Genomic DNA, 27,090 nt, shown 5'->3' with positions numbered 1-27,090 from the left:
TGAACAGGGCCAGCTGTGGGTCATCTTCATCCACACTGTCAGGCTCACACAGCTGGGTCTCCACCAAGTAAGAGGGGCCTGGCTGGGGGCTCTGCGGAGCCTCCAAGCCATCATCAGCAAGTTCTTCTTCAACACCCCCCTCCTCCCCCTCATCTGAGTCATCCGACCCAACTGCCGAACCCACAGGCTGACCCTGAATCACAACATTGTTGAAACACCATATGGATAGTTTTTGTACCTCCGCCCTGTATGCTGTCTCACCCCCACCTCTTCTCCCCAAAAGCAACAGCTTTACTGGAGTCCAACCATGCCCTGACACAATGCTTATGGGAAGAGCCAGAAGCCAGTTTTTCAAGGCTTTGAGGGTAGGGGAGAAGAGTGTTCTGCAGAGCAGTGGAAGCTACCAAGACATGCTGCCTAGGCCTAACTAGATAGCAACATAAAGGAAGGGATAGGGAGCATGCCCACCCTATCTGACCTGGTGCAATAGTATTAAGTATAAATATATGCCAAATAAAAATGCTATCTACCTTGGCACTATAAAGGCAGCAATCTGAAAAGAAGAGACACAGGATCCCCCATTTACAAAGTAGGTCGAAGCCATGTAGTGAACTGGGTCATAGTTAGGCAATCCTGGCTCCAACCTATCCCATGATGATATCTCAATTGGCATGTGAGTCAATCTTACACTAGCCCAAACTCCCTATCGGTCAGATTTGTAATTTGCATAGTATCTTGACTTCCAGTGACCTTATTTTAGGAGGCAGAGTCATTGTGCTTGTCAATTTTTGAAAGAAAGAAATACAAAATTTGTCTATATAGACATTTTTAGTGTGGCATTTTATATTGGGTGACCTAGCTTGTATATGTGAGTCATTTAGTTCAGGATGTCTTTATTGTCCCTTCAGTTTGTGCCAAATCCCTTTGTACCTTTCTCATTTGAGATGTTTCTTGTTTGGACTCCATCTGCAGCCACAGCAGCTCACTTGATGACCAACCTATCTCACAGAGTTGTGGGGAAAAAATAGGAAGATAGAGCAATACTGTATGTATGTGCCTTAAGTTCCTGAACAAAGATGGAATAAAGATACATTTATGTGCATGTGCCAGAGAAGGGGCTCATAAAGCAATAAAAATATCCAAGCCTTTCTTCATGTACCTTAAAGTTATTGCTTCTATTAATGGCTACTTAATGAGCCAATTTCTTGCTGCTGGATGAGGATAGAGTGAGGAATTATCAGACTGGCTGGGAAACTGTTATGACATGTTGAAAATGAAGATCATGTCACCACGACAGCAGTCTGAAACAGCCATAACTTTCCCAAATTTCATTTTCTCAAGAGTCATGGGTCCTGGATTTTGGACTCATACATTAGCCCATTTCAGGTACCTTCATTCAAAAATTGCCACCCAGTTAAAGATCACGACAACAAGAGTTTTAACAGTATGCAGATAAGAACATAAGGATCTTTTTTGTGTTGTCACAGTTTAGTATGGTTCATTCCATGCCCTTATAAAGAGTGAAAGAAGTAAAGACAAATTGAAACAATGAAAGCATGACAACTAAAGCCATTAAAATATTGCCACTGGTTTCTTTGGATGATTTGTTTTATGTCATCATGTGTACTGGCTGATAGATACTACTGAACTGTGGGGGTTTTTCCAGCTTTAAAACCTGGCTCCTGTTTTTAAACATCTTCTGAGATTACTCCTGTTTTCTACGTATTTTGTATTGCATGTATTGTACATTTGTAATAAAGGCAAAAAAAATCCTTCCAGTGCCCCCCCTGCCCTCTTTCCATGTCTAAGTGTGTGTGTGTGTATGTGCACAACTAGTTATTTAGATATTAACTTTTTAAATCAGCTTTACATGGGTTTTAATAGAAAAAATGAATAATAATAATAATAATAATAATAATAATAATAATAATAATAATAATAATAATAATAATAATAATAATAATAATAATAATAATAATATAACCAAGAAACTTTAGAAGCCTAACAATTTATGATGTATCAGCTTTCAAGGATTTGCTTACAAAAGTTTATGCCATAATAAACTGCTTGTCTTTAAGGAGATGACTGATTATTACTGTAACTAATTAATCAAGTCATCTTTCTAGAAACAACAGTCTGATAATAATAATACGAAAAAAATTGGCTGGTCCTTAGAAAATCTGTGCATTGATAAAATTTCCATCTGTCTATTGCAAAGGACACACTGCTTGGATCTGCACATACAGTATACTGTACTACACTGATATATTATGACATCCTAGGCTCTTAGGAAGAACTTGATGCCTATGAAGGGTAACACCAGCTAAAGAACTGACAGCTATGACTTCACATTGTTGTGTATAGATAATAATAATAATAATAATAATAATAATAATAATAATAATAATAATAATAATAATAATAATAATAATAATAATAATAATAATAATAATAATAATAATGTCTTCTAAGTTTGGCCAACTGCTTTGTTGATCTTTTCCTGCTTAATTTTCAGAACAGACTGGATAAGTAGCTAATTTGTGCATAAATCTGTGTCACAACTCCCTCTTGTGGCTGGGATAGAGCAGGATTTTACTTTAAAAACTGAAAATAAAAAAGTACTTTTTAAAATAATCAGTACTGATAGCTTATTCATTCCCCAGAAATTATTTGCATGAAGATGAAGGGATTTTGTGTACCAACTCACACAACTTTTTAAACACAGGTTTAGAAAAAAAGATAGTTGCTGTGATCACTGCAGTATACAAAAAAAAACAACACAGTTTGTATTGTAGTTTAAAGTGATATCCTGCTTATATAACAAACAGTGATAATAGCTAGGATCCCACAACAGTTTTAGTTATAAACTACTAAAATGTAGCCAATGGACACGTTATATACCAACTCAATCTGTATCTAGTCAGACCTATAATATCATTACTATGTATGAATATAGTGGACATAGACTCAAAGTTTGTTGACCTCCTCTCCTCTCCTCTCCTTTCCCCTTTCTTTCCCTCCCCTCCCCTCCCCTCCTCTCCTCACCTACTTATAGCAATTATTTTAGATTGTAAGGGTGGAAACCTGTCCTCTTATATTCTGTGAGGTATCATCTTTATTGAAGCTTCTTTATAACAGTACAAACAATAACAACATTATTTCAGGAGAAGGCCTAATTTTAGAAACGCATATGTGGTAATATACATGTGTGTGGGTCCTATGTGCATGCAAGACATCCTCCAACCATTATCTGCAACCGGAATGATCAGTATTAGAACAGGGATTACTGTACACACACACACACACACACACACACACAGACAGACACAGAGACAAACATCCCACCCCAGCCAATCTGTGGACTTAGAGAAGAAGACAATTAATAAGGGAAATCAATTGGACAGTTTGAATGGTTGCATTGACCAAGTAGCTTGTAGGGGATCAGAATTGTCAGCAATGTACTCTGTTTATTAGAACAAGGTAGATTTATTAGTGACTTCTTGTCTGAGCTTTTTGTTTTGTGAAGAAGAGATATTAAATGATGTGACTACTTCCTACTGAAAAGTTAAATCTGAATCTATATTATATGTTTGAAAAGTAGGTCAGGTCTGTTTGGCTGAATTCTCCTTTATGCAAATATCCATAATGAGTATCTATACAGAAATTTAGCACGTATAGTAAACATACCTGAAGCCCAGCTTTGCCTCAATATGCTTGCCTTCAATATACAGGGATTTGTATTTTTTTTGAACTTCAGACTATTGAATTATAATCACACCCACCTACAACCTGTAATAGCACAGCCCTGACACAGGCTATGTCCCCACTTGTACTCACCCTTGTATAAACATCTCCTGGCAATATTTTTTTCCCCAGGTCACCAAGATCTTGCTTTTATTTTCTCCCCAACTTGAGACAGCTTATGTCATCCTTAGCAGTACTGATGCTAAAGTAATGTTTTCATTCTTATTCTGACACTATCCAAGATAGCCTCAAAGTCTATAAAATCTGTTGAGCTTTGTTCTCTCATGTAACAAGAATCCAGTGATTAGTTGACATCAGCTACTTCAGAAGAGCACTAAATTCATGCTTGAGAGAAGCTGAACCAGAAGAAAAGAAGCCACTTCACAGTGAAGCCCACCCTCTTGTCCCACTCCTTCCAGCATTATTGTTGTTGTTGTTGTTAGCTGCGAAGTCGTGTCCGACCCATTGCGACCCTATGGACAACATTCCTCCAGGCCTTCCTGTCCTCTACCATCTTCTGGAGTCCATTTAAGCTCACGCCTACTGCTTCAGTGACTCCATCCAGCCACCTCATTCTCTGTCGTCCCCTTCTTCTATTGCCCTCGATCTTTCCCAGCATTAGGCTCTTCTCCAGTGAGTCCTTCCTTCTCATTAGGTGGCCAAAGTACTTGAGTTTTAGCTTCAGGATCTGGCCTTCTAAAGAGCAGTCAGGATTGATCTCCTCTAGGACTGACCGGTTTGATCGCCTTGCGGTCCAAGGGACTCGCAGGAGTCTTCTCCAGCACCACAGTTCAAAGGCCTCAATTCTTTGGCGCTCAGCCTTTCTTATGGTCCAACTTTCACTGCCATACATTGCAACTGGGAAGACCATAGCCTTGACTATACGCACTTTTGTTGACAGGGTGATGCCTCTGCTTTTTAGTGTGCTGTCTAGATTTGCCATGGCTTTCCTCCCCAGGAGCAAGCGTCTTTTAATTTCTTGGCTACAGTCCCCATCTGCAGTGATCTTGGAGCCCAGGAAAATAAAATCTGTCACTACCTCCATTTCTTCCCCATCTATTTGCCAGGAATTGAGAGGGCCAGATGCCATGATCTTGGTTTTCTTAATGTTAAGTTTCAACCCAAGTTTTGCACTCTCCTTCTTCACCCGCAACAAGAGGCTCTTTAGTTCTTCTTCACTTTCTGCCATTAGAGTGGTATCATCTGCGTATCTTAGGTTGTTGATATTTCTTCCGGCAATCTTAATTCCAGCTTTTGATTCATCTAGCCCTGCCTTTCTCATGATGTGCTCTGCATATAAGTTAAATAGGCAGGGCGACAGTATACAGCCTTGCCGGACTCCTTTCCCAATTTTGAACCAATCAGTGGTTCCGTGTCCAGTTCTCACTGTTGCTTCTTGGCCCGCATATAGGTTTCTCAAGAGACAAATAAGATGGTCTGGTACTCCCATCTCTTTAAGAACTTGCCACAGTTTGTTATGATCCACACAATCAAAGGCTTTAGCATAGTCAATGAAGCAGAAGTAGATGTTTTTCTGGAACTCCCTAGCTTTCTCCATGATCCAGCGTATGTTGGCAATTTGATCTCTAGTTCCTCTGCCTCTTCGAAATCCTGCCTGCACTTCTGGTAGTTCTCGATCCACATACTGCTGAAGTCTAGCTTGTAGGATTTTAAGCATGACTTTACTAGCATGAGAAATGAGTGCAATGGTGCGATAGTTTGAACATTCTTTGGCACTGCCTTTCTTTGGAATTGGAATGTAAACTGATCTTTTCCAATCCTGTGGCCATTGTTGAGTTTTCCAAATTTGCTGGCAAATTGAGTGTAGCACTTTTACTGCATTGTCTTTTAAGATTTTGAATAGCTCAGCTGGAATACTGTCACTTCCACTAGCTTTGTTGTTGCTCAGCTTTTCTAAGGCCCACTTCACTAAGCCAAATAGCTCAGCGACCTGGTAACCATAGCAAGACAAGCGAGACTGAAAAATAATTGGATTCTACTACTGCCCAAAGCAAAATAACCCTCAAATCAGTGTCCAGAGGCCAAATAGGCAAAAGATATACAAGCCTAAATCAGTAGGTACCAAGCTGATTGTAATACCAAGTGATCATCACTAATAGAATTCTTCAAGAAGTGTATTCATGGCAGAAACTAAGAATTGATAAGGGGAAACAACACTACTTTAAAAACAGTACAGGTAATTCTTAACTTACAACCATTCATTTAGTGACCCTTCAAAGTTGCAACGGCAGTGAAAAAAATGATTTATGAACATTTTTCACAAATGCAACCATTACAGCATCCCCATGGTCACATGATCAAAATTCTCACGCTTGACATCTGGTTCATATTTATGGCAGTTATAGTATCCCAGGATCACGGGATCACCTTTTGCAACCTTCTGACAAGCAAAGTCAATGGGGAAGGTAGATTCACTTTACAACTGTGTTATTAACTGAACAACTGCAGTGATTCTCGTAGCAAAGGAAGAAAGGTAGTCAATTGGGTCAAAATACACTTAACAACTGTCTCACTTAGCTATAGAAATTTTGGGATCAATTGTGGTCGTAAGTCGAGAATGCCTGTATGAACGGCTCAAGGCTTTCCCAGGTATGGGTTGGATGTCAGATGAGCCAATGTCATGAAGGATGAGCAGAAACAAGAGGTTGTTAGGGGATGTTTGTGTTGTGTTGTTGTTAGTTGCGAAGTCGTGTCCGACCCATCGCGACCCTATGGACAACGTTCCTCCAGGCCTTCCTGTCCTCTACCATCTTCTGGAGTCCATTTAAGCTCAGTTTGTGTTGTAGTTAAGTGTAAATTGAGGAAAGGGTCTCACTCCACTCTGGAGTACAAATTGTGTCACATCAGACACAATTACCATAATCATTTCTTTTAATCTGATTTTACTGTAACTGTATAGCCTGATGAAGGATTTAATAAATCTGAAAGCCTGCAAATATTTAAAAAGATTGGCCTAAAAAAAAGTATTGACACTTGGGAATTCTTTGACTCCTTTTCAATTTAACATTGTAAAGGATGAGTGGGGAGTATTAATGCAGTAAGGCATTTTTTCTTAAGTGAGTGGTTCAAATCCTATTTTATGTCTATGGATCCCATAATCAGTTTGTTGGAAGCAGCAGCATACTTGGCGAAGGGAAATACTGACAGGTAGCAATGGGAAAATCTGTAAAATTCATTTTATTCAAGTTCAAAAAATATGTAATTATGCATTTTGTATAACTTCCTAATGCATGCATTTCCCCAATATTAATATGTATTTTTATGCACACTTTCTCTCCTCAGTGCAGTTTGAAGATACTTTTTTATCTAGTGCACATTTTTCAAATATTCTTTAAAGTTGGAAAGTAGGTTGTTGAATTGTACATTGTATTGATTAGTGATAGGTCAGGAGAAGACACAGGTCACCTTAGCCTGAGTTCATAGAAAGGCAGCATGGGAATCATTGCAAGGTTTTCTGAAATTGCTTCTGAGGATGAGAGAGAAGATGAAAATACCATTGATGTAGAAGTTGCCCTTTGAACAAAAAATAAAAACAGAAAGGGAGTTGCCATGTCAACTAGTTAATGTAACATATTGTTTGAGTCAGTTCCTGGGGATATCAATAGTATGCATATAAAAGAGAAGTTCACCACATATCTGGCCAGTAATGGTCTAAAAAAATGTGACTGGAAGACTCTCTCCATTGTTTGATTTATAGTAAGTCAGTGGTTCTCAACCTATACAACTTTATTTATTTATAAAATGTATTAGCCGCCCATCTTATTTCGTTGTATTTGGTAACAACTATATGATGTGTGGACTTCAACTCCCAGAATTCTTCTGGTTGGGGAATTCTGGAAATTGAAGTCCACACATTAGTTAAACTTGCTAAGAGTAAGTAACACTGATTAATATCCCAAAGGTGATTTTTTTCAAAAAAAAAAACCCAAACCAACCCATGACCTTGATAACTGAGAAACTCCATAGATTAACACCAATTAAGTAAAACTGAATATAATTTAAAAATATTGGAAAGTTTCCAATCAGAATCTAAATTAAGATTTTTTTCCCCCGTTAAAACAACCAGGTTAGGGTTTTGAAGAAGTCATCTTCTTAGTTGTTCTACTATTTGTTTCACATATCTTTCCCTGCTTTTATCATTGGTGAGGGATGCCAGAGGAGAGTTAATTCAGCTAAATCTGTTCTTTCCCACTATTTTCTCAGACTAGTTCTTACAAGATATTTGAATTGCTAACCCCTATCCCATTTCTGGCTCAGTTTTGATATCTATTTATTCAGTCCCATTAATAGTTTGGCATTTAACATGCAGATGCATGCATTTTTTCCAAGTTGCCTTAGGCTGTGTACTGTACCTTTTGATAAACATACAATTTTTCCTAACCTCCAAATCCTAAAAGGATTGTGTATTTCTTGTATCTTCTTCCCCCCTCCCTCACTTCCATTGGTTTTGCCCGTGTTGCTGCCAAGAAGCAAATTAGAGCTAATCAAGCCACCTTTGTTTGCTTATGAGATAATACCTTCTTCAATTCACGCCATCAAGGTGTGGCATATATTTACTCAGCCCAGGTTTTAAGAAGTGATGGACTTCTCAGCTGTGTCTTGTGGTGAATCATATCACTGAAGACTGTCAACTCTGATTTTTGGACCTTGATGTCCAAAGTACAACTGAACTCCTGTTTGGGGAAAACTTCTATCAGCCTTCTTCAAATCAATGTCTTGCAAGTGTGTTGACACTGTTATACTCTAGCCATACTAGCTACCAGTAGGAGGATGGCAGGAGTCTGGGGAAGGCCACTATGTGAGATTCTTCTTGTGTTCCAATTCATTTAAACTCCAAATAACGTGATAAGAATCCACCCACATAGGAATCTCTGATGAAACAGATTAGCCTGCTATCAATGATAGGTTATCCCCATATTACTGTGATGGTGTCTAAGTGGAGAAGTTAGAGCTTGCCATTGCCACATTGCACTTCTCTCTTATCTGCCCCACCTCTCTGTATACATGCATGCACACACCTACACACAAGCAAGCCCAATACTTTGATATTTGCACCATTAAATAATTCTGGGCAATTGCTACATGAGAGTGACAGTTTTATAGAGGCAAATTGGCACAGCTACAGTGTCCCCATGAGAAGTTAGTTTTTTTATTGTTTGGGCAATGGAGGGGAAGGAGGTTCCAAGACCCCTTGCTGCAACCAGAAATTAACTGAAGGACAGTTTGCTGAATTCAAACTACTTTAGCTGTTTTTTTAAAATTTAATTTTATTATTTATTAAATTTCTCTGCCACCCATCTCCCCTATAAGGTGACTCTGGGGGGCTTATGAGCCATAAGCCATTTACTGTATCAGTTTTTGAGAGATCAAAATATAGCCTGTCTAATACAGATTTCAGATATTCTGAACAAATTTTTATTTTGTGGATTTAAACAAATCCATTCCTTCATATGAAGAAAACGTAAATATGAAGTCTAGTTGGGTTAAAGCAAGGACTCAACTAATCCAGCAATCTGTATTCTATACCTCTTAGAGAGATCTTGCATCCCTCAACCAAGCTGTTGTTGTGACTTTAGAAAAATTTGGAGAAATTTGGAGACAAAAATTTGTCTTTGTTAAAAAATAATTTCATTTAGAAAAAATCATGCACATTGGCTCCAAGGTGTAGATGATTTGTGAAGATGTTGAACTGAAAGTTTGTCTAGACAGAAAAATAAATAAGCCAATTCACTGCACCTAGAAACAAGCACAACTCTGAGAAGGCCAGGCTCCTTTCTTGTTTAGCCATTAGGTTATAGCTGACAAAATCAGTGCAGGTTAAGGGATGGGGTTGCCTGATGTCAAAAAAATTCAGTTGCCACATAACGCTCATCTCAGAAAAATTAAATATGTATTCTTGTAGGTTACTTATTTAAGATATTTAAATATAATTAATACTGCAACCTATTGTGAAACCAGTAAAGTACTGTGGCCCTTTATATGCCAATATTTGAGTCTTTTTCTTCTGTTCCAATTTCTGTGCAGTAAGAAAATGCATATTTTGAATTTTACTGAAGAGAAATTGTTTTAGATTATCTGCTATGGTCCACTCTCATTCTCCTTACTCCCTCATTTATCATGGAAAGCACAATCCTGCTGCTTCCACACATTCAGCAAATAGTTGAGAGAGACAGGATCATACCAATTATTTGTACCTTGTGATATTGGCATGCTCTTTTGCGTAAACCTCAATAGCTGCCTATTACTGAGGCAGTACATGTGTGAGTATGTTTTTCCATACAAGCAGGACTCCTGATGGCCCAAGTACAAAGCTGTATATTAGTATATATGATACATTTGTTGATATAGTGCTGCTTCCCCCTGGGGATTGGTGTTGTCTCCCGGTGCAAAATAGGTAAAGCCTCATCAAGTCATAATGCACCTATTTAGCATCTTTTCCTCTTATAAAATGAACCCCCCTCATCCCGCCCCTTACTGCTTTGTTCTGAGTGTAAAATGGGTTTGGGAGGCTATGAGTGCTGCATGTATTACCTACCTGACCACTTATCTATTTTATGATGATCTTATTTATTTGGTCACAAGGCAAGCTGAAGCAGTAGGGGAAAAAAAGTACTTCTTTCCTAACATTGCCAAAACATTAGTCTTTTGTTCTTCTGCCTTCTTTTACAATTTACAATGGATGAGAAGACTGAAGACGCAGAATGCGCCAGCAGTTAATCTCCACAAATAGAACTTGGCAAGGGGGAAAAACAAAACAAAAATCCATTTTGGCTTAAGCATGAAAACTTTACAAATGTAAGACAACATTTTGCAGGGATTAAAAAACACATCGATGGGTTTTTTGATGCACAGCTGTGTGGTGATCCACCACCCAAAGACAGGCTTAATTGGCTTAGGGCCAAATAAGATGTTACACACAATTGTGTGTAGTAGTCCTCAGCAGTCTTTCCTTTCAAATCAAAACTGGTTTGACATGAGGAATGGGGGCTTACTCCAGGAGACATAGTGCTGGCACTCCTAAGCTTTGGTGCCCTAGGTTAGTACCTATTCAGCCAACTCTACCTGCACTCTACCTGCACTCATTAACCAGAACATTCATGAAAATACCATGTTTCATTATTATTTTTTCCATGATAGGTTTGATGGTCCTTTTTCAAGGTAGGGTGATGCCTAAGGAGCAGGGGGCAGGAATAATAAGAGCTACTTTCTTAATTTTAAGCTCCAGCCAAACACCCATTAGTAGAATCTTGTCTCTAAGATGGGAAATGTGAAGGCTTGTTTGTTTGCATTGATCTGTAGAGTCTCAGAACTACACTTGCAAATAAATGTGTACAAGGGAGAGGTGAAATAAGGGGCATCGCCCTGCCACAGAGTGTGTTGCAAAATCACACTTGGGTGTCCTTCAAGTGCTCCAAATAGTACCTTTTACCGATGCACTGCCCTTACTTGCCTTTTGCCCTACTGAAAGCTGAGGATCTATATCTACACAAGGAGATAATGAGATGATAGAATCCTGAAGTAGCAAAAAAGGCAGTAATCATCTTGAGCTACAATAGTGCCATCCTTTTTTGTTTGAGTGAAAACTTACAAATTGAAAGATAAGCAGAGAGCAGTGTAGGCTAAAATATTTTTCTCTTTTACCTCTGTCCTCCGGATGTTTTGGACTCCCAACAACCGAAGTCCTAAACATCTGGTAAATATTAATTTGAGGAAAATTGTGAGGGGGTTGATTAGAAAAGAAAATTATGTGTAAAATACAAACCCAGCACATAGGAGTCAGTTCTGTCAGTCAATCCCTTTGTCCCTGTGAGAGAATTCCTCTTAGGCTACATAAAAAAACCTTGTTCTATTGAAGCCAAGGCAAGCAGGAAGAAGGGTGCCTTGAAGCACTGAGTTGAAATGCTTTCTGCTCATCACTGAGTCAGGAGAAAGCTCTGCCTTTTGAAATTTGCTGTTTCTTTTTCAGTCCCCTGTCCTGCATCCATTGCCTGCTTCTGGTCACTCTAGTCATCTGATTTCATCCAAAGTAATAGGTAACAAAGTGTAACAAATTTTCCACATTTTTTGAGGTTAACCCTGGACAATATAAGAATAATAGAAAAAAAATTACCTTAATACTAGTACTTGGACTTCAAAGAAACTGTAGGAAGAATATCGACACCTTTAAACTTTGGTGTTGGAAGTGACTTCTGAGAATATCATGGACAGCCAAGAAAACGAACCCATGGATCATTGAACAAATCAACTCAGAGGTACAAATGTCTAGGCTCAAATTATCCTACTTCAGACACATTATGTGAAGGCACAGCTTTTGGAAAAAGACTCTAGTGCTAGAAAAAGTGAAAGGAAAGAAGAGGATAGCTAGCAACAAAGTGGATGGACTCAGTTACAGTGATGGTAAGTGCTCCATTGAGAGACTTGAAAGAACTAATTAGGGATAGATTGCCAGAGAGAAAATCTATTATAGCTACCCTGTGTTTACAAGCTTATATGGAAGAAGAGCAAGTTTTACTGGTCAAGACTAAGCCTGATTTGGTTTAAAAAGCGTGAGACGGCAAGAATTATATGGAAAAAAATGCTGCACAGGATATACAAATGAAACAATTGATGTCTTAATGATTAAGATGGGCATATAAATAACAAACCAAACGAGTGACCATACTGACAGCTATTCAGTTAGGGGACCCATTGGTCAGTTGAGCTATTGCAATGCATTGGGGTCCATACTTTTTTTCCCCTGGGCAGGAAAGAGCCCAGCAAAGCTACCAGCTGCTGTGGCATGGACAGTTCCCTGAAGCTGTAAGCAACCAATCTAAAATCAAGGAAATGCAAGGTAAATAGGAAAGACTGCTCTCCCATTTAAATAGGCACTGCTGCAGTGCCCAAAACCTGTCTGATGCCTTGTGTCTTGAATGCAGGCCTTGTGCTATTTCAAAAAGTATTTGATCTTGTAGCTCAAAAGAACTGACTTTATTCCAGAGAGATGTGACATGTACCTGTTAATAGATAAGAATGAATGGAATAAGAAACAGAATGTACAAATGTACACTCTAGATAAAGGAGTTCAAAATGTTGAATTATTCCCAATTAAATGTTCTCTGTAAATAGGAAAGCAGCACATAAGTATTAGAACCTTTCTCCTTCGTTTTCTAGCTTTTAGATTGCAATACATTTTCTTTGAAACATTCAAGGCAATATCTTATACATGCAGATGAAGTGGTGCTTCATTATATCATTTTATTTTTCTTTGTACACTAATCTGATTATATCTGACTCAGGGGCTCCTTTCCAGGCATGGCCTACGTTTCCTGTCACAAGCAATGCTGAAGTGCATCTCAGGATACCACAATGTATTGTGTAGAAAGTTTGTGTCTATAACTTTACATGCAAAAAGTTCAATCAGGCGCACCTGCAGCTCAAAATTGTTTCAGGAGATTTGAATGAGGGGGAAAAAAACTTTGTCTAATATAGGAGTAGTTAATCTGTGGCTTTTACTTAATTGTTAAGCATAGCATTCAGCACCTGGAGATGGTGTGTGGGGGAGGATGTTTGAGTGTGGAGTAAGAAGTTGGCAGGTATCCCAAGCTTATGGGTGCAGAATGCTATGAAAACGCTCTCAGATTGCTTATGCGTTTGTATGTGCACCAGCTGTATCCCACCTGTTAATGGACTCTGTTAGTGCAGTTGGGATGGGGCTCTTTGACTGTGGAAAGGAAGGCATGGTCCAGGGTGAGGGAGTAAAGGGCAAGCAGGGATATCCAATTCTTTCAATGCATTCTACTCAGTCTAGCAGAATGGGGATCCTCCAGGTACTTACCTCTCTGAAATGATGACATTATGCATGTTCTAGGAGACACATCTTTTCTGTAATAATGTCTGCCCTTTGAAAAAGCCTTGCCCTCTGAATAGCCCTGACCCTACTAGCTGTCTAGAAGGCTATGAAAATCTGGCTCTTTTCTCAAGTGTTAGGACCTGGACATTTGTGGAGTCTGATTTACCTGTTAGTATTTAAATTGCTTTGAGGCATCTTGAGTTTTAGTCTGATGATTATTTTTAATTCTATTTTGCACTGTTTAAAATTATTTTCTTATAACATGTTTTATATACAGTATTTATTGCCCAATTACCCAGTTGCTTGCTCAAGATGGGTAGCCATATAGATTGTCCATAAACAAACACAAATAAATCAATCCTACCATATAGATACTAGAAGTAATCAGTTCAAAATTCTGGTCCGTTCCTCTGTCAAATCCAAACAAGAACATTTCCTACACTTAGAATATTTCCCTGGTGTCTATCTTGTCTGGAATGGGTCTCCTGCTTGAACAGGGAGTTGGACTAGAAGACTTGCAAGGTCCCTTCCAATTCTAATATTCTGTAAAACTTGTTGCAAGGAAAAATGTATTCTTTTTTCCAATGAATTGAGTCCATTAGCAAAATTATCTTATAAATATTGCAGGATTCTTCTCTCAGTTTAACCAAAATCTTTTTCCTATAAAGCAAGCTTTTAACTTGTTTTGGATTAAAATCTTGTTTTCTGATTCATCAGTTATTGTCAAGGATGTCTATTTTTTCATACAGAATTCAATCTGTTTTGTTAAATTTTGGAATATTGCTTTAGATGTTCAGGTGGCTGAAACGGAACACAATTTGTTATTATATGCTAGTAATACTTTATGTTGTATTGATAAGTGTTTGGTTCTGATAGACGAGGACTCAGAGTGATTTAACAATGAACGAGTTTATTGAATACACAAAGTCAACTGGCTAACTGTCAAATGTTGCAACCTTTTATATGAGAAGAGTGTGAACTGTAACCAATCAATGGAGTCTATTTTCCCGCTCCTAGGTTATTGCAACCAATGAATGCACCTTAATTTCCCGCTCAAACCCCTGCTATGCTGCAATCTGTTTGCAATCTGTTAAGTACCTTGTTAATAACTATTTACATACACAACACCCCTTACCCCCCAGTTGATGTTATTACTTTACAAAATCCTTTAAATATTTTGGTGGCCTATGTATTCTAGAAGGGTATCTATTATTCTGGCTGCTAGGGACCTCTCTTCCTGATTGATTGCTTGGCTGCAAGTTACTATTGGACCTGGCCTCTGGGTTGCTAGGCTCTGATGTTTCTCTGCTGCTGTTTTGTGTATTAGATTGTGATTGAAAATCAGTGGTCACTGGCCTACCTCGCAGGGGTACCTCCCAGTCAATTTGACTAAATTGATGTTGTTGTTGTTGTTGGGAACCAGGGGATGAGATGTTTTGCCGTTCTTCTACCCCACTTTCTAGCATGTTGTTATCCCTGACTCTGGATGTACTGTTTTCCCCCAATATACTTTGGCCCCCCTCTACTGGCAAGCATCCACTGGATCTCTTCCTCAGCTGATCTATGTGTCTTTTACAGCTCCTATTCCCTTCCCCCTCAATAGTGTACGAAAGGGGACCTAGAATTTCAGTCACCACCCCCGGAATCCATTTATCCCCTTGGCCATAATTCCTGGCCCAGATCAAATCCCCCACTTTAAATGTTCTGTTAGGAATGTCAAATTCAGTGTTTGATTGAAGTCTGTCAGGGTGTAATCTGTCCAATTTGGTAGTCAGTTTCCTGCCCCACCTCATTTCAGCTGGACTTTTCCCTGTAGCAGAACATGGGGTCGTGTGTTGGGCCAACAAGAACTCGGCCAGTCTCTGATGCCAATTGCCCCGGATGATTCTTTTTAAAGCGTCCTTCGTGGTCCGCACGTTCCGTTCAGCCAAGCCGTTGGTGGATGGGTGGAAGGGTGCTGATGTCTTATGCTTAATCGAGTTGGCCTTGAGGAAATCCTGAAATTCAATAGATGTGAATTGTGGCCCATTATCCGACACAATTAAATCCGGCAACCCATGAGTGGCAAAGAGGCCCCTTAATGCCTGTATTGTTCTAGCTGAAGTTACTGAACTGACTGGTACTACCTCTAGCCATCTAGAGAAGCTGTCAACCACTACTAGAAATGTTAACCCTTGGAAAGGTCCAGCAAAATCAATATGAATCCTGGACCAAGGATTCCTAGCTAACTCCCACTTATGCGTTCGGATGTGCTGTTGTTCAGGCCTAGAACGTTGGCACAGATGGCAATTGGCAACACATTCCTCGATGTCGTTGTCCAATCCTGGCCACCACAAGTGACTCCTAGCCAACGCCTTCATCCGTACTATTCCAGGGTGTCCTTCATGTAATTCTAGTAAAATAGCTGATTTGTGAATTCCTGGAATAACCACACGATTTCCCCAGAGTAAGCATCCCAAATGAACTGATAATTCATCCTTCCTTCTAAAATAGGGCCTGTATTTTTCGTCCGGGTTGGCATTTGGCCACCCACTCATGACCCAGGCCAATACTCTCTTTAAGGTGTGGTCCTTATTTGTTTCCTCAGCTATGTCTTTAGCAGTTAGGGGTAAATCAGGAATGTCCTGTAGGGACATTATTTGTCCCACAGGTGCAGGGTCCTCCTCTGTTATGCTAAGGGGCAGTCTGCTAAGGGCGTCAGCGTGTCCCATGTCTTTGCCCGGTCTGTATTGGAGGGAAAATGAGTATGCTGAGAGGAAAATGGACCACCTCAGCATTCTGGGCGACATAATTTGGGGCGTCTGTTTATCCGTGGTAAACAGTCCCAACAGGGGCTTGTGGTCAGTCAGTATAGTAAAGTTCCTACCATAAAGGTAGTCATGGAACTTTTTTACTCCTGTCACTATTGCTAATGCCTCCCTGTCTATCTGAGCATAATTCCGCTCTGCCTTGGTTAGTGTCCGAGAATAATATGCAATGGGTCTTTGTATTCCTTGGTTGTCTAAGTGGCTGATCACAGCCCCTACACCATAAGGCGAAGCATCGCACGCCAGATAAATTGGTTTGTTTTCTATAAAGTGGGTTACAGTTGATTTACTGGAAAGGATGTCTTTTAACGTTTGGAAACTCACTTTGTGTTTGTTCAGCCATTGCCAGGGAGTCTTCTTATCTAAGAGTCTGTGGAGGGGTTCTGCAATGGCAGCCTTGTGTGGCACAAACGTGTGGTAAAAATTTACCAAGCCAAGGAAGGCCTGTAGTTCCGCCTTGTTCCTTGGTTCAGGGGCCCATTTTATTGCTTTAATTTTGTCAGGGGTAGGGTGGATTCCATTTTTGTCAATCCTGAACCCCAAAAAATCAGTGGATTTAACCCCTATACTGCATTTTTCCTTTTTTAGTTTCAATCCAGCCCTCCTAAATCTGCCCAGTACCTGTTCCAGCCGCTCTACTAACATTTCTTCATCTTTTCCAGCTATCAGGACATCATCAAAGTAAGGGCATACACCAGGTATGCCCTTTAAGGTCCTCTCCATCACCTCTTGGAAGATGCCTGGAGCAGCTGCAATACCAAATTGCAGTCTGTGGACCCGGAACGCCCCCTTGTGGGTAACTATCGTCTGTGCTTCTGCAGCTTCTTCAGAAACAGTCAACTGTAAGTACGCATGCGCCAAGTCTAACTTGGCGAACATGGCGCCGTCCTGGATCGTCGCGAGGACCTGCTTCACCGTCGGGACCGGGTAAGCATGCTTTTTCATTCCAATGTTCAGGGTGGCTTTGTAGTCAGCGCAGATTCTCACATCCCCATTGGGTTTTAGGGGTGTGACAATCGGCGTTTCCCACAAACCACCCTCAACAGGTTCTAATACCCCTTGGCCTACAAGCCGGTCGAGCTCGGCCTCGATTTTTCCCTTTAAGGCGAAAGGTACCCTTCGGGCCTTAAGCCTAATTGGTTTAACTGAGGGGTCTAGGTTAAATTTAATTGGGGGCCCTTTGTACTTCCCTAAAGATCCATCGAATACATCTGCAAATTCATTGCAGACTGATTCGAGGGTCTTTTTCCTAATGACTGAATTTATTCCCCCGATCCAAATGCCCAGGGCAGGGAACCAATTAAGTCCAATTAAACTAGTCCTATGTCCCTCCGTAACAATTAATTCTAAGACCCCCTTAAATCCCTTAAATTTAACGTTAAGGCTGGTCTTCCCCTTTATTTTTATGGGGCTTTTTTGGAAGTCAGTCAATTGAATATTTGTTGAACTAAGTGGAATTCTTCTTCCACTTATTTGTTCAATCCTCTCAAGGGTTTCAGTGGAAATTATTGACACTGAAGCCCCTGAGTCGATTTCCATTCTGCAAGGGACCCCTTGCAGCTGGACTGTAATTTTTAATTTTCCTATTGGAAAATTGTGACCTTTTCCCTGTCTCCTCCGGTTGACTCGCGCCACCTCCCCTAGATTTTGAACTTTAACCCGGGTTTTAGGGGTCTCCTTGCCACTGAATTTAGGGGTTACCTTACCCTCGGGCCACACATCAACTTCGTGAAGGCGGTTGTCGCGAGCACGGCTCCTGCAGATGGCCTGGATGTGGCCGGTCTTGCCACATGCCCTGCACTTTGCGGTTCGGAATCGGCAAGAGGCGCGGGGATGGTTGCCTCCGCAGCTGCCGCACCGGTTCTGGATGTCGATGTCTCGCGGTTTGGTTGCGGTGTCCCTCCATGGTCGTTGTGCCCCCGTCGCCTGTCTTTGCGGAATTGCGGTTTGTTGACAGTGGGCAGGTTCGGGCCCTTCACTTCTGGGTTGTCTTGGCGCCATTTTCCCGAATCGCCTGGAGACTTCAGCGATCTCTTCCTCCCACTGCTGGTCCACCTCCCCGCAGTCCACATAGCCCTCTTGATTGATCTCGGTCGTTGCAGCCACGCTGCTGCGGGGGGGGTCGCGATACCCGGTTGACTCGTAAGTTAAAAGTTCGTCAATCACCTCCTGTAAATCGCCGGTGGGTTTGGCGATTATTCTGTTTTGTAGCTGCTCATCGCGTAAGCCCAGTACTACTCGGTCCCGAATTCTAATTTCTAAATTATCGTATTTACATCGTACTGCGGCTTCCCTGACGGCAGCGACAAACTTTTGTATGGACTCTCCCGGTCTCTGGTTCCTCTTCTCAAAGATGCGCCGCCAGAAGAGCTCGGATCTCCTGGGAGTAAAGTGGACCTTAAGTTTGGCTAGGAGGTCAGCATAGGGTACGCTTGAGACCGGTTGCGGTTGACACAGTCCGACAGCGATTCGGTAAACCGGTGTGCCACAAATCGTTAGTAAAGCTGCCGCTTTTTTACGGTCGTCTGTGATTCCGTTCACTAACAGGAACCCTTCCACTTGACCGATGTATTCTTCCCAATCCTCGGGGAAGTTCGGGTCGAATTCCTTCAAGGACCCTATTTGCGCCATTCGGAGAATTTTTTTTTTTTTTTTATTTCACCGCGGCCGCCGGTTGACTGTGACTCGTTTTTGAATTTGCCGCCTTTGCGCAACAATTCGCCGATTCTCTGGTCTTCTGTCTATCCCACCTTCGTCGCCAATTGTTTGGTTCTGATAGATGAGGACTCAGAGTGATTTAACAATGAACGAGTTTATTGAATACACAAAGTCAACTGGCTAACTGTCAAATGTTGCAACCTTTTATATGAGAAGAGTGTGAACTGTAACCAATCAATGGAGTCTATTTTCCCGCTCCTAGGTTATTGCAACCAATGAATGCACCTTAATTTCCCGCTCAAACCCCTGCTATGCTGCAATCTGTTTGCAATCTGTTAAGTACCTTGTTAATAACTATTTACATACACAACAATAAGGGTCAGTGTTCTATTTTTTGGATGTAATACAATAATTTGGTAAGTTATCGGGTTATTCAAATATCCAAACTACATGAATTTAAATCAATTTTTAACTAGAGCCCATCATTACTTTTTATTATTTTTAAGGGCTCTGGATTCATTGGTTAATCAAATATCTTTCCATATAGTGAATAGAATGGGACCAAATTTTAGGAGTGCAGGAGAAGCTGGCAAAAGAAAAATTGGGCCTGAGCAGTAGAGAAAATTGTCAGAGTTAAGGATAGCCATTCACATGGTCTGTCTTTTCAGCATTTGGAAATTCTTATCTCTTCCTCTGTAGGTTGAGTAAACAGCAGGGAGATATCCCAGAAGTTATTATGTTTATTTTTTTATTCATATTTGTCAAATGTTGCTCTTTTTTTTCCCTTTCAGGTTTTCCCCTGTTGCAAGCCATTAAAATCCTTCAAGAGAAACTGACTGGCTTTCCGGTTCAGCTCTCCTCTTTCCAGAAGTCTGCTGTGTATGATTACTTTTTAAACACATTTCTTAAGCATTATTGGCTGTACCAGTTTGTGATGACTCGGGAGAGAGACCGCAATCAGACATTTGCCATTCTTGAGGTCTGTGCTCCCCCCAGTCCCCCTCCTTTGAGTGAAGGCATAGATATTGAAATGTGGAACTACCAACAACAATTAGCCGTCCTCTGTGCAGCTGAAGAAGAAAAACAGGCCGGTATAATGCATATCCGAGAAACTTTGCATGCAGAGCGGGAAAGTCTGCTCCGAGAAGTGTACCAAAGGGTCAGAAGAGAAACACAGACTCTTAACACAGAGGTAAATGAAGAATGTAGTATCCTCTAAAGAAGTGGGGAACGATGGCCCTTTTATGACTTGTGGACTTCAACTCCCAGAATTTCTGAGCCAGCATGGTGGCTCAGGAATTCTGGGAGTTGAAGTCCACATTGTCATAAAAGGGCCATTTTCTCCCCACCCCTCTCTAGGATATTGTTAATTTAACACCATGTATTGTTAAATTATTATTGCTACACATAAGTAATAGGTAGTTGACTACCACTGGAATTCATTTAATCTCTTCTAAGGAACCTTGATTAGGCCTAGCCATTAAGGTTTCTCAAATTTTAACCAGCAGTTACATTTCAAATGTTGAAAACATGTGATGAGTACTCAGGCTGCCGTGAAATGGGGGGGTCAGGAATTGCCCATTCACAAAGGGAACTCTGGCATGGAGACTATAGATTCTCAAAATAGAAAGGATATCCAGAGGCTCCTTAGTGGGTATCATAGCTGAAAATTCTTTATCTTGGATGATCTAGACTTCTTCCAAGCTATAAGGAATAGAGTGCCTCAGAGTAGAGATGTTCACTAACTCCATTAATGAAATTAGTTGGTGACAACAGGATTGTAAATCAATTATTGCTGTTGAGAAATACAAGGGGAGTTTGAGCATGCTGGGCAAGACCCCAAAAAAAGAAAAGGAAAGGAAAGGAAAGGAAAGGAAAGAAGGAAAGGAAAGGAAAGGAAAGGAAGGAAGGAAGGAAGGAAGAAAGAAAGAAAGAAAGAAAGAAAGAAAGAAAGAAAGAAAGAAAGAAAGAAAGAAAGAAAGAAAGAAAGAAAGAAAGAAAGAAAGAAAGATGGTCCAGAAGAGTCCAAGGTGCATCAGATGCTCAAACATAGTCACAAAATGCTAGGTATTTACGTATTTGCTGGGGAAGAATGGGGCATCCTATAAAGGAGCATGCATGAGGTCCCATTTACAGTTTCAAAAACTAAACTTCAATTATTGCTGTTGAGAAATACAAGGGGAGTTTGAGCATGCTGGGCAAGACCCCAAAAAAAGGAAAGGAAAGGAAAGGAAAGGAAAGGAAAGGAAAGGAAAGGAAAGGAAAGGAAAGGAAAGGAAAGGAAAGGAAAGGAAAGGAAAGGAAAGGAAAGGAAGAAAGAAAGAAAGAAAGAAAGAAAGAAAGAAAGAAAGAAAGAAAGAAAGAAAGAAAGAAAGAAAGAAAGAAAGAAAGAAAGAAAGAAAGAAAGAAAGAAAGAAAGAAAGAAAGAAAGAAAGATGGTCCAGAAGAGTCCAAGGTGCATCAGATGCTCAAACATAGTCACAAAATGCTAGGTATTTACGTATTTGCTGGGGAAGAATGGGGCATCCTATAAAGGAGCATGCATGAGGTCCCATTTACAGTTTCAAAAACTAAACAAGTCATGCTTAAAGAGAAGATCCTGTGTTTGGTTTTTAGACTGACCCCCAAGAACACGTCAAATGCTTGCCACAAAATAGAAGCCATTGTTTCTTTGCTCTTGGCATCTCTTCTAGTATCAAAGATGAAGTCAGCCTAGCCATACTATACCATACCCACAGGTACCCCAATGTGCTAAAAGGATAATGCTTCTGAATCAGGGTTGGTTTTTCCAAATTTACCTACCTAACTTTAAAGTTGTGGGATGATTTTTAAATCACAAATTCTTGGGGTGAGGATTTTAAAGGATTGCTTGAATCCATGTGATTTGGGAGCGGAGGGCCTTAAATGCCTTATAATAGGTATCTTCATCCTGAATTATCAGGTTTAATCAGAATTAAGCCCTTTTCAATATTGAACCTATCTTGGTGTAGGCATTCCTATCAATCTTTTTTTTAAAAGAAAATCTTTACTGTATTTGCTATAATACTAGAGTTTTTTTAAAGTTCTATTTTCAAACATACTATTGAATATGCTTTATGCTGTTGATCTATTATGTTCCTTGTGGCACATTTTAAATATGTTTGTGACATGCTGTAAAATAACTCTAAAAAGCAGCATATAAAACATTAGAACAAACCAAAATAAATAAATGGATAATTAATATCAGGGAGGCTGAGGGACATCATTCCCATAAGGAAAAGTGCAAATATTTTGGGAACACTTGGTCATGGGAAACAAATGATCCAATAGAGGTTTATATGTTTGATTTATACAATGTAATTCTACCCCTTGCAATGAGAACATAGATCAAAGAATGCACTTCTTAGCAGAGCTCTTGATTCATCTCTAGATTTATTTCTGCTATATATGGCAATGGCCAATGGATGCTCTTAAAAGAGAATTATACAAATTTAGAGAATGTGATAAATAGAACATTCAGTGTCAATACCCTTTTGCTGTTGAATATTGTTTGGATGGAAGGAAAAAACTGAGAGCTACTATATCTGACTTGTAAAAATCCTAACAGTATAGCATATCAAGCAAACCCAGTTTGTTTGGTTAGTTAATGCTTCAATATATTGTGCAAAGACAGAACATTAAGCAACCAACCAGATAAAGCACATGTTGTATGAATCCAACTATTTTATTCATCTGAACAACCAACTGACCCACAAGACCACTTCTCAAGTCAAGAAGAGCTGATTAGCTACCCATAGGAGGACATCATATCATTCCTATGATCTAGAAAATGCTGAAGCGGTTGAAGGAAATAATGCAAGTTGAAATCCAACACGCCTGTATGTGTTGAGGGAGAGCAATATGGCTATTTCACTATGGCTCTTAAACTTGCTGTTTGCTTATTGATTAAAGTTTGCATTGTTTATTTTGCCCTGAAGATTTCAGAAAGTGAAGTTCACACTGTAAATTGACAGCACATCAGGGTTATGACTTAGGTTGCCTCCTCCAAAACATTGTTTCTTCTCTCTCTCTCTTTGATTTGCATAATCAACCTCTGATGATTTTATCACGTTCCAGATTGAAAATTCCCACCTGCCTGGGCTTGCTTTTCTGGTTCTTCTCTGCCCTGTAGCATATTGTTTAGGGAAGTCAGAGGCAATGTTTTTCACTTGTCAGCCCATCTGTGGAGTGAAATGAATGGGCCATTAATGCTTACGCATTTGTGTTTCATTGAGCTGCCAGCAAAGGCAAGTACATTCAAATGAACGGAAAGAATATCACCTTTTGAACTCAAGCAATGATTGCTGGGATATAATTTGCTAATCATTTTTGTTGTTGTTAAATACTGTTCTGTATATAAAGAAAAAAATCCAAATTTTGCTATTCCCAATTCTAATTTTTTTATTCCCAATTCCTAAATTCAGCCTATCACTGAGGCCTTCAAAGTCTGATGGATGTCCTCCAAACTCAACAGCTTTTGGAAATTGATTAAAGGAATTCTTTTGACCAGTATCATTCATACATTTTGCCAGCTGCCACCTAGAACTAAATGATATCCTTAGGTCCCCACGCTGTTTTGTTGGCTCCTTCCCAGCTTTATAGTCAGATTAAAATTATGTTCCCAAGCCCCACCCTTCAGCAGGTGTGTGTGTGTATGCATGTGCACACCTATATAGTCACTGAGGATGTGACTAGATTTCAGCTGGCATATGGACCTCTTCTCATTCCATTGCAATGTATATCATTGCAATCAATGATTATAGCACCCTGCTGTTATTGAATACCTCTGCCATGTGGAAACCGAGAAATCTAACTCTTAGTCCTCCTTGGATCTCATGTTTGTGTGTGTTCCATTGTAAAACATGCATTTACCACCTCTCTGTTTACCTATCCATATTACTGTTCCTGTTGCTTTAGCATACTTTAATATTTCCCCAGGAAGATGCATACATTTTTAAAGAAAATTCACAGCTTCCTATTATTCTTGTTGTGTAATTATAGAAAGATTAAGTGGGGCCCAGACTCATTCTTACAAATAAAGATAACATGGGAGGTCGGTCATTTGGTTTTCAGCTGGCATTAACAAAGTATTAACAAAGTTATTGAACAAATAAAATAAAGTTAAGTAGACAGGAAGCGTATCCATGTTTTTTTAACTAGTAAGTTATAGGGACGCAGTGGCTCAGTGGGTTAGGACGCTGAGCTTGTCGATCAGAAGGTCGGCAGTTTGGCGGGTTGAATCCCGAGTGCTGCGTAACAGAGTGAGTGCCTGTTACTCGTCCCAGCTTCTGCCAACCTAGCAGTTCAAAAGCATGTAAAAATGCAAGTAGAAAAATAGGGACCACTACGGTGGGAAGGTAACAGCGTTCCGTGCGCCTTTGGCATCTAGTCATGCCGGCCACATGACCACAGAGACGTCCTCGGACAAATGCTGGCTCTTTGGCTTTGAAATGGAGATGAGCACTGGCCCCTAGAGTCGGAAACGACTAGCACGCATGTGTGGGGGAACCTTTAGGTTTAGGTTTTATTAAATTTTTATACCGCCCTTCTCCCGAAGGACTCAGGGCGGTGAACAGGGCATATCATAAAACTACAAAAATACAAAAGTTAAAAAAGAATTAAATTATTGCCCAAAGTAAAAACAATAATATACTGTATACGGTATATATAAATATTAAAACCCTAAGTAACTCCCCATCAGGCCAGGCCAGCTTGTTCAAATAAATGGGTCTTTAACCCGCGCCGGAAGGAGCGGAGATCCGGTGCCATCCGGAGCTCAACCGGCAGTTGATTCCACAGAGCCGGGGCGCCCACAGAGAAGGCCCTCCCCCTGGGGGCCACCAGCCGACATTCTCTGACTGGAGGCACCCTGAGGAGGCCCTCTCTGTGGGAACGCACAGGGCGGAGGGGAGTCGACCTTTACCTTTACCTTTTTTTAAGTTATAGTATTCTTCAATCATTGGTGTGCCAATATATGAAAAGAAGCATATGCTGTGTAAACCTCAAAGATAATTAATCAATGTTATAAAAATATTATATACTCACTAATGAGGAAATGGCTTTAGTCATTTTTACTTTCACCTCATTAAAAGGCTATAAGCCAGGGGTGTCAAACTTGCAACGTCACATGATGTATCACAATGTATCGTGACTTTTTTTTCCCCATTGCCGGCAATGGAGTGGGCTATATCCCTGCTATAAGCAATGGATTTAAGAATGTCAAGGCAGACAACATCCAGCAAAAGGAATTGCTGTCAATATACAATAGTATGACTGCTTCTTTGGCCATATTTTTTGTTATCTTTTCACAGGGCTTCAGAGAATCATGTAACTATTTACCAGTTAATGAATTATTAGGGTATGCAAGTAACTGGTAGAGAAGTCCATTCTTCTATGCAATGAGGAGGTTTTTTTTTTATCTAATCAAAGGTCCAATAAGATTCTAATGATTTAACAAGGCATTATAAATTGCAAATATTCTCAAATGTTTTCATATTCAAGTCTCTTCAAAAATGCCTTATATGGCATAGCACCAGCTTTTATTGGACAATATTTTGCCAGAATTGAATTTGCCTGACCAGTTTGATCATCTAAAGAGAATCTGTTGAGAGTCCCCATTCCTCATAATGGGCACTACACATAGAGTGTGGAAGAAATGTTAGGCATTCTGGGGTAGTCTATACTCCCTGGACTGCTCTCCTCATGGAGATCAATATTGGATTAAGTGTCTTCGTTTTCTGCAATCAAATAAAATTAATACAATTGAAAGGAGCTGTGCTTGACAGGGTAGCATGGAGAGCATTTGCCTATAAATTCACCAAGGGTCAGACACGACCAAATGGTTAAAAATACCATTCCAATATGCCCCAATGGACTACAAATTTCCTCAGAGGTAATACTGATTGTATTAGTGGTTTTTGTTTTTACATTATTTTTATATTATTCTTGCACTGTATTTTTCTATTTGTTATTCACCACTCAGTAGAAACCCTCAAGTGATTCTTTAGATGATCACCCAGGACAGGTAAATTCAACACATTCACATCTATTCAGATTGAAGCAAGTTATCATCTTGTTAACCAATCAATCAATAGCCAACCATATTAATTGTTTAATATATCAGAAACTTCAAATATATTAATGTTGTCTTCCAGACACTGATATCTTTAGTCAATGAAGCAATTAAAATTCAGATCCAGAACCTGCATCATATTATTCAACATGAGATCCAGACTACCTTTGAAATCTTGGAATTAAAGCTTGAGAAAAAGGCCTTGATGCTCAGTTCACCTGTTCCATACCCACCTCCATTCTGTCCTGACTTGCGAGGAAAAAAATCAAGCAAACCTCAAAAGAAGACACAGGACAACCCTTTAGAAAATGAAGACAAAATGGAGAAGGACCAAAAGAAGAAAAAGAAATGAAGATTGCTTTGGGGTTCTCTTATTGTGCATCCTTCAATGAGGAAGCAATCCATGCATCTCCTTATAATTGTACCTTTTTATCCCAGGCATTCTAAGTACTTTGCCTCTGATTCTCCAGAGTGATACTACTTCAGACTGGAGGTACGGTTCAGATGTTTGCATTTTAAAAGAAATAGCCTTGCACTGACATATTCAATTTGCTATGCAAGGTACTGTGAATAGATTGAGACACATCATATACCCATTATGTGAAACTTCTACATCGCTTAGTTTAAATAACATAATTTTAAAACAGATTGCTATCTTAGGAGAACAAAACTTGAGTATTTTTACCTACAGAGTATAGAATTAAACAAATAAACTCTAACATTCATGTTAGAATCTGAGAATCGGCAAGCATTACTTAGCAATGGAATCCAGTAATCTGCTCTGCTTCTGAAGTTTTTCTTTCAGCTTTTGCATGAATAGTGCCACACGTTGGCTGGGGAAATTTATTGAAGTTATGCCATATGCCAAAATTCTTAAAGCCACATTCTTATAGCCAGCAGCATATGCATGCACGTTTAATTGCCTACATTAGGTCAAT

At 39.9% G+C, this 27,090-nt stretch overlaps 1 protein-coding gene across 1 annotated transcript in view; it reads left to right on the top strand.

Moving 5' to 3' along the window:
- Nucleotides 1-26,504, top strand: part of LOC308659396 (uncharacterized protein C8orf74 homolog) — a gene marked incomplete at both ends in the record, with an annotated part of 37,635 nt that extends 11,131 nt beyond the window's left edge. The window contains 2 exons of the mRNA XM_081312965.1: nt 19,854-20,254; nt 26,235-26,504. Of these exons, the coding sequence (XP_081169091.1) occupies nt 19,854-20,254; nt 26,235-26,504 (671 nt within the window). The remainder of the gene's footprint in view (nt 1-19,853; nt 20,255-26,234) is intronic.
- Nucleotides 26,505-27,090: the final 586 nt, after the last annotated feature.

This window comes from Vipera berus (genome assembly GCF_964194415.1).
Source record: "Vipera berus genome assembly, chromosome: 1".
NCBI lineage: Eukaryota > Metazoa > Chordata > Lepidosauria > Squamata > Viperidae > Vipera > Vipera berus.
Note: the sequence above shows the minus strand (reverse complement) of the source record. Positions and strands in the feature narration are given on the sequence as shown.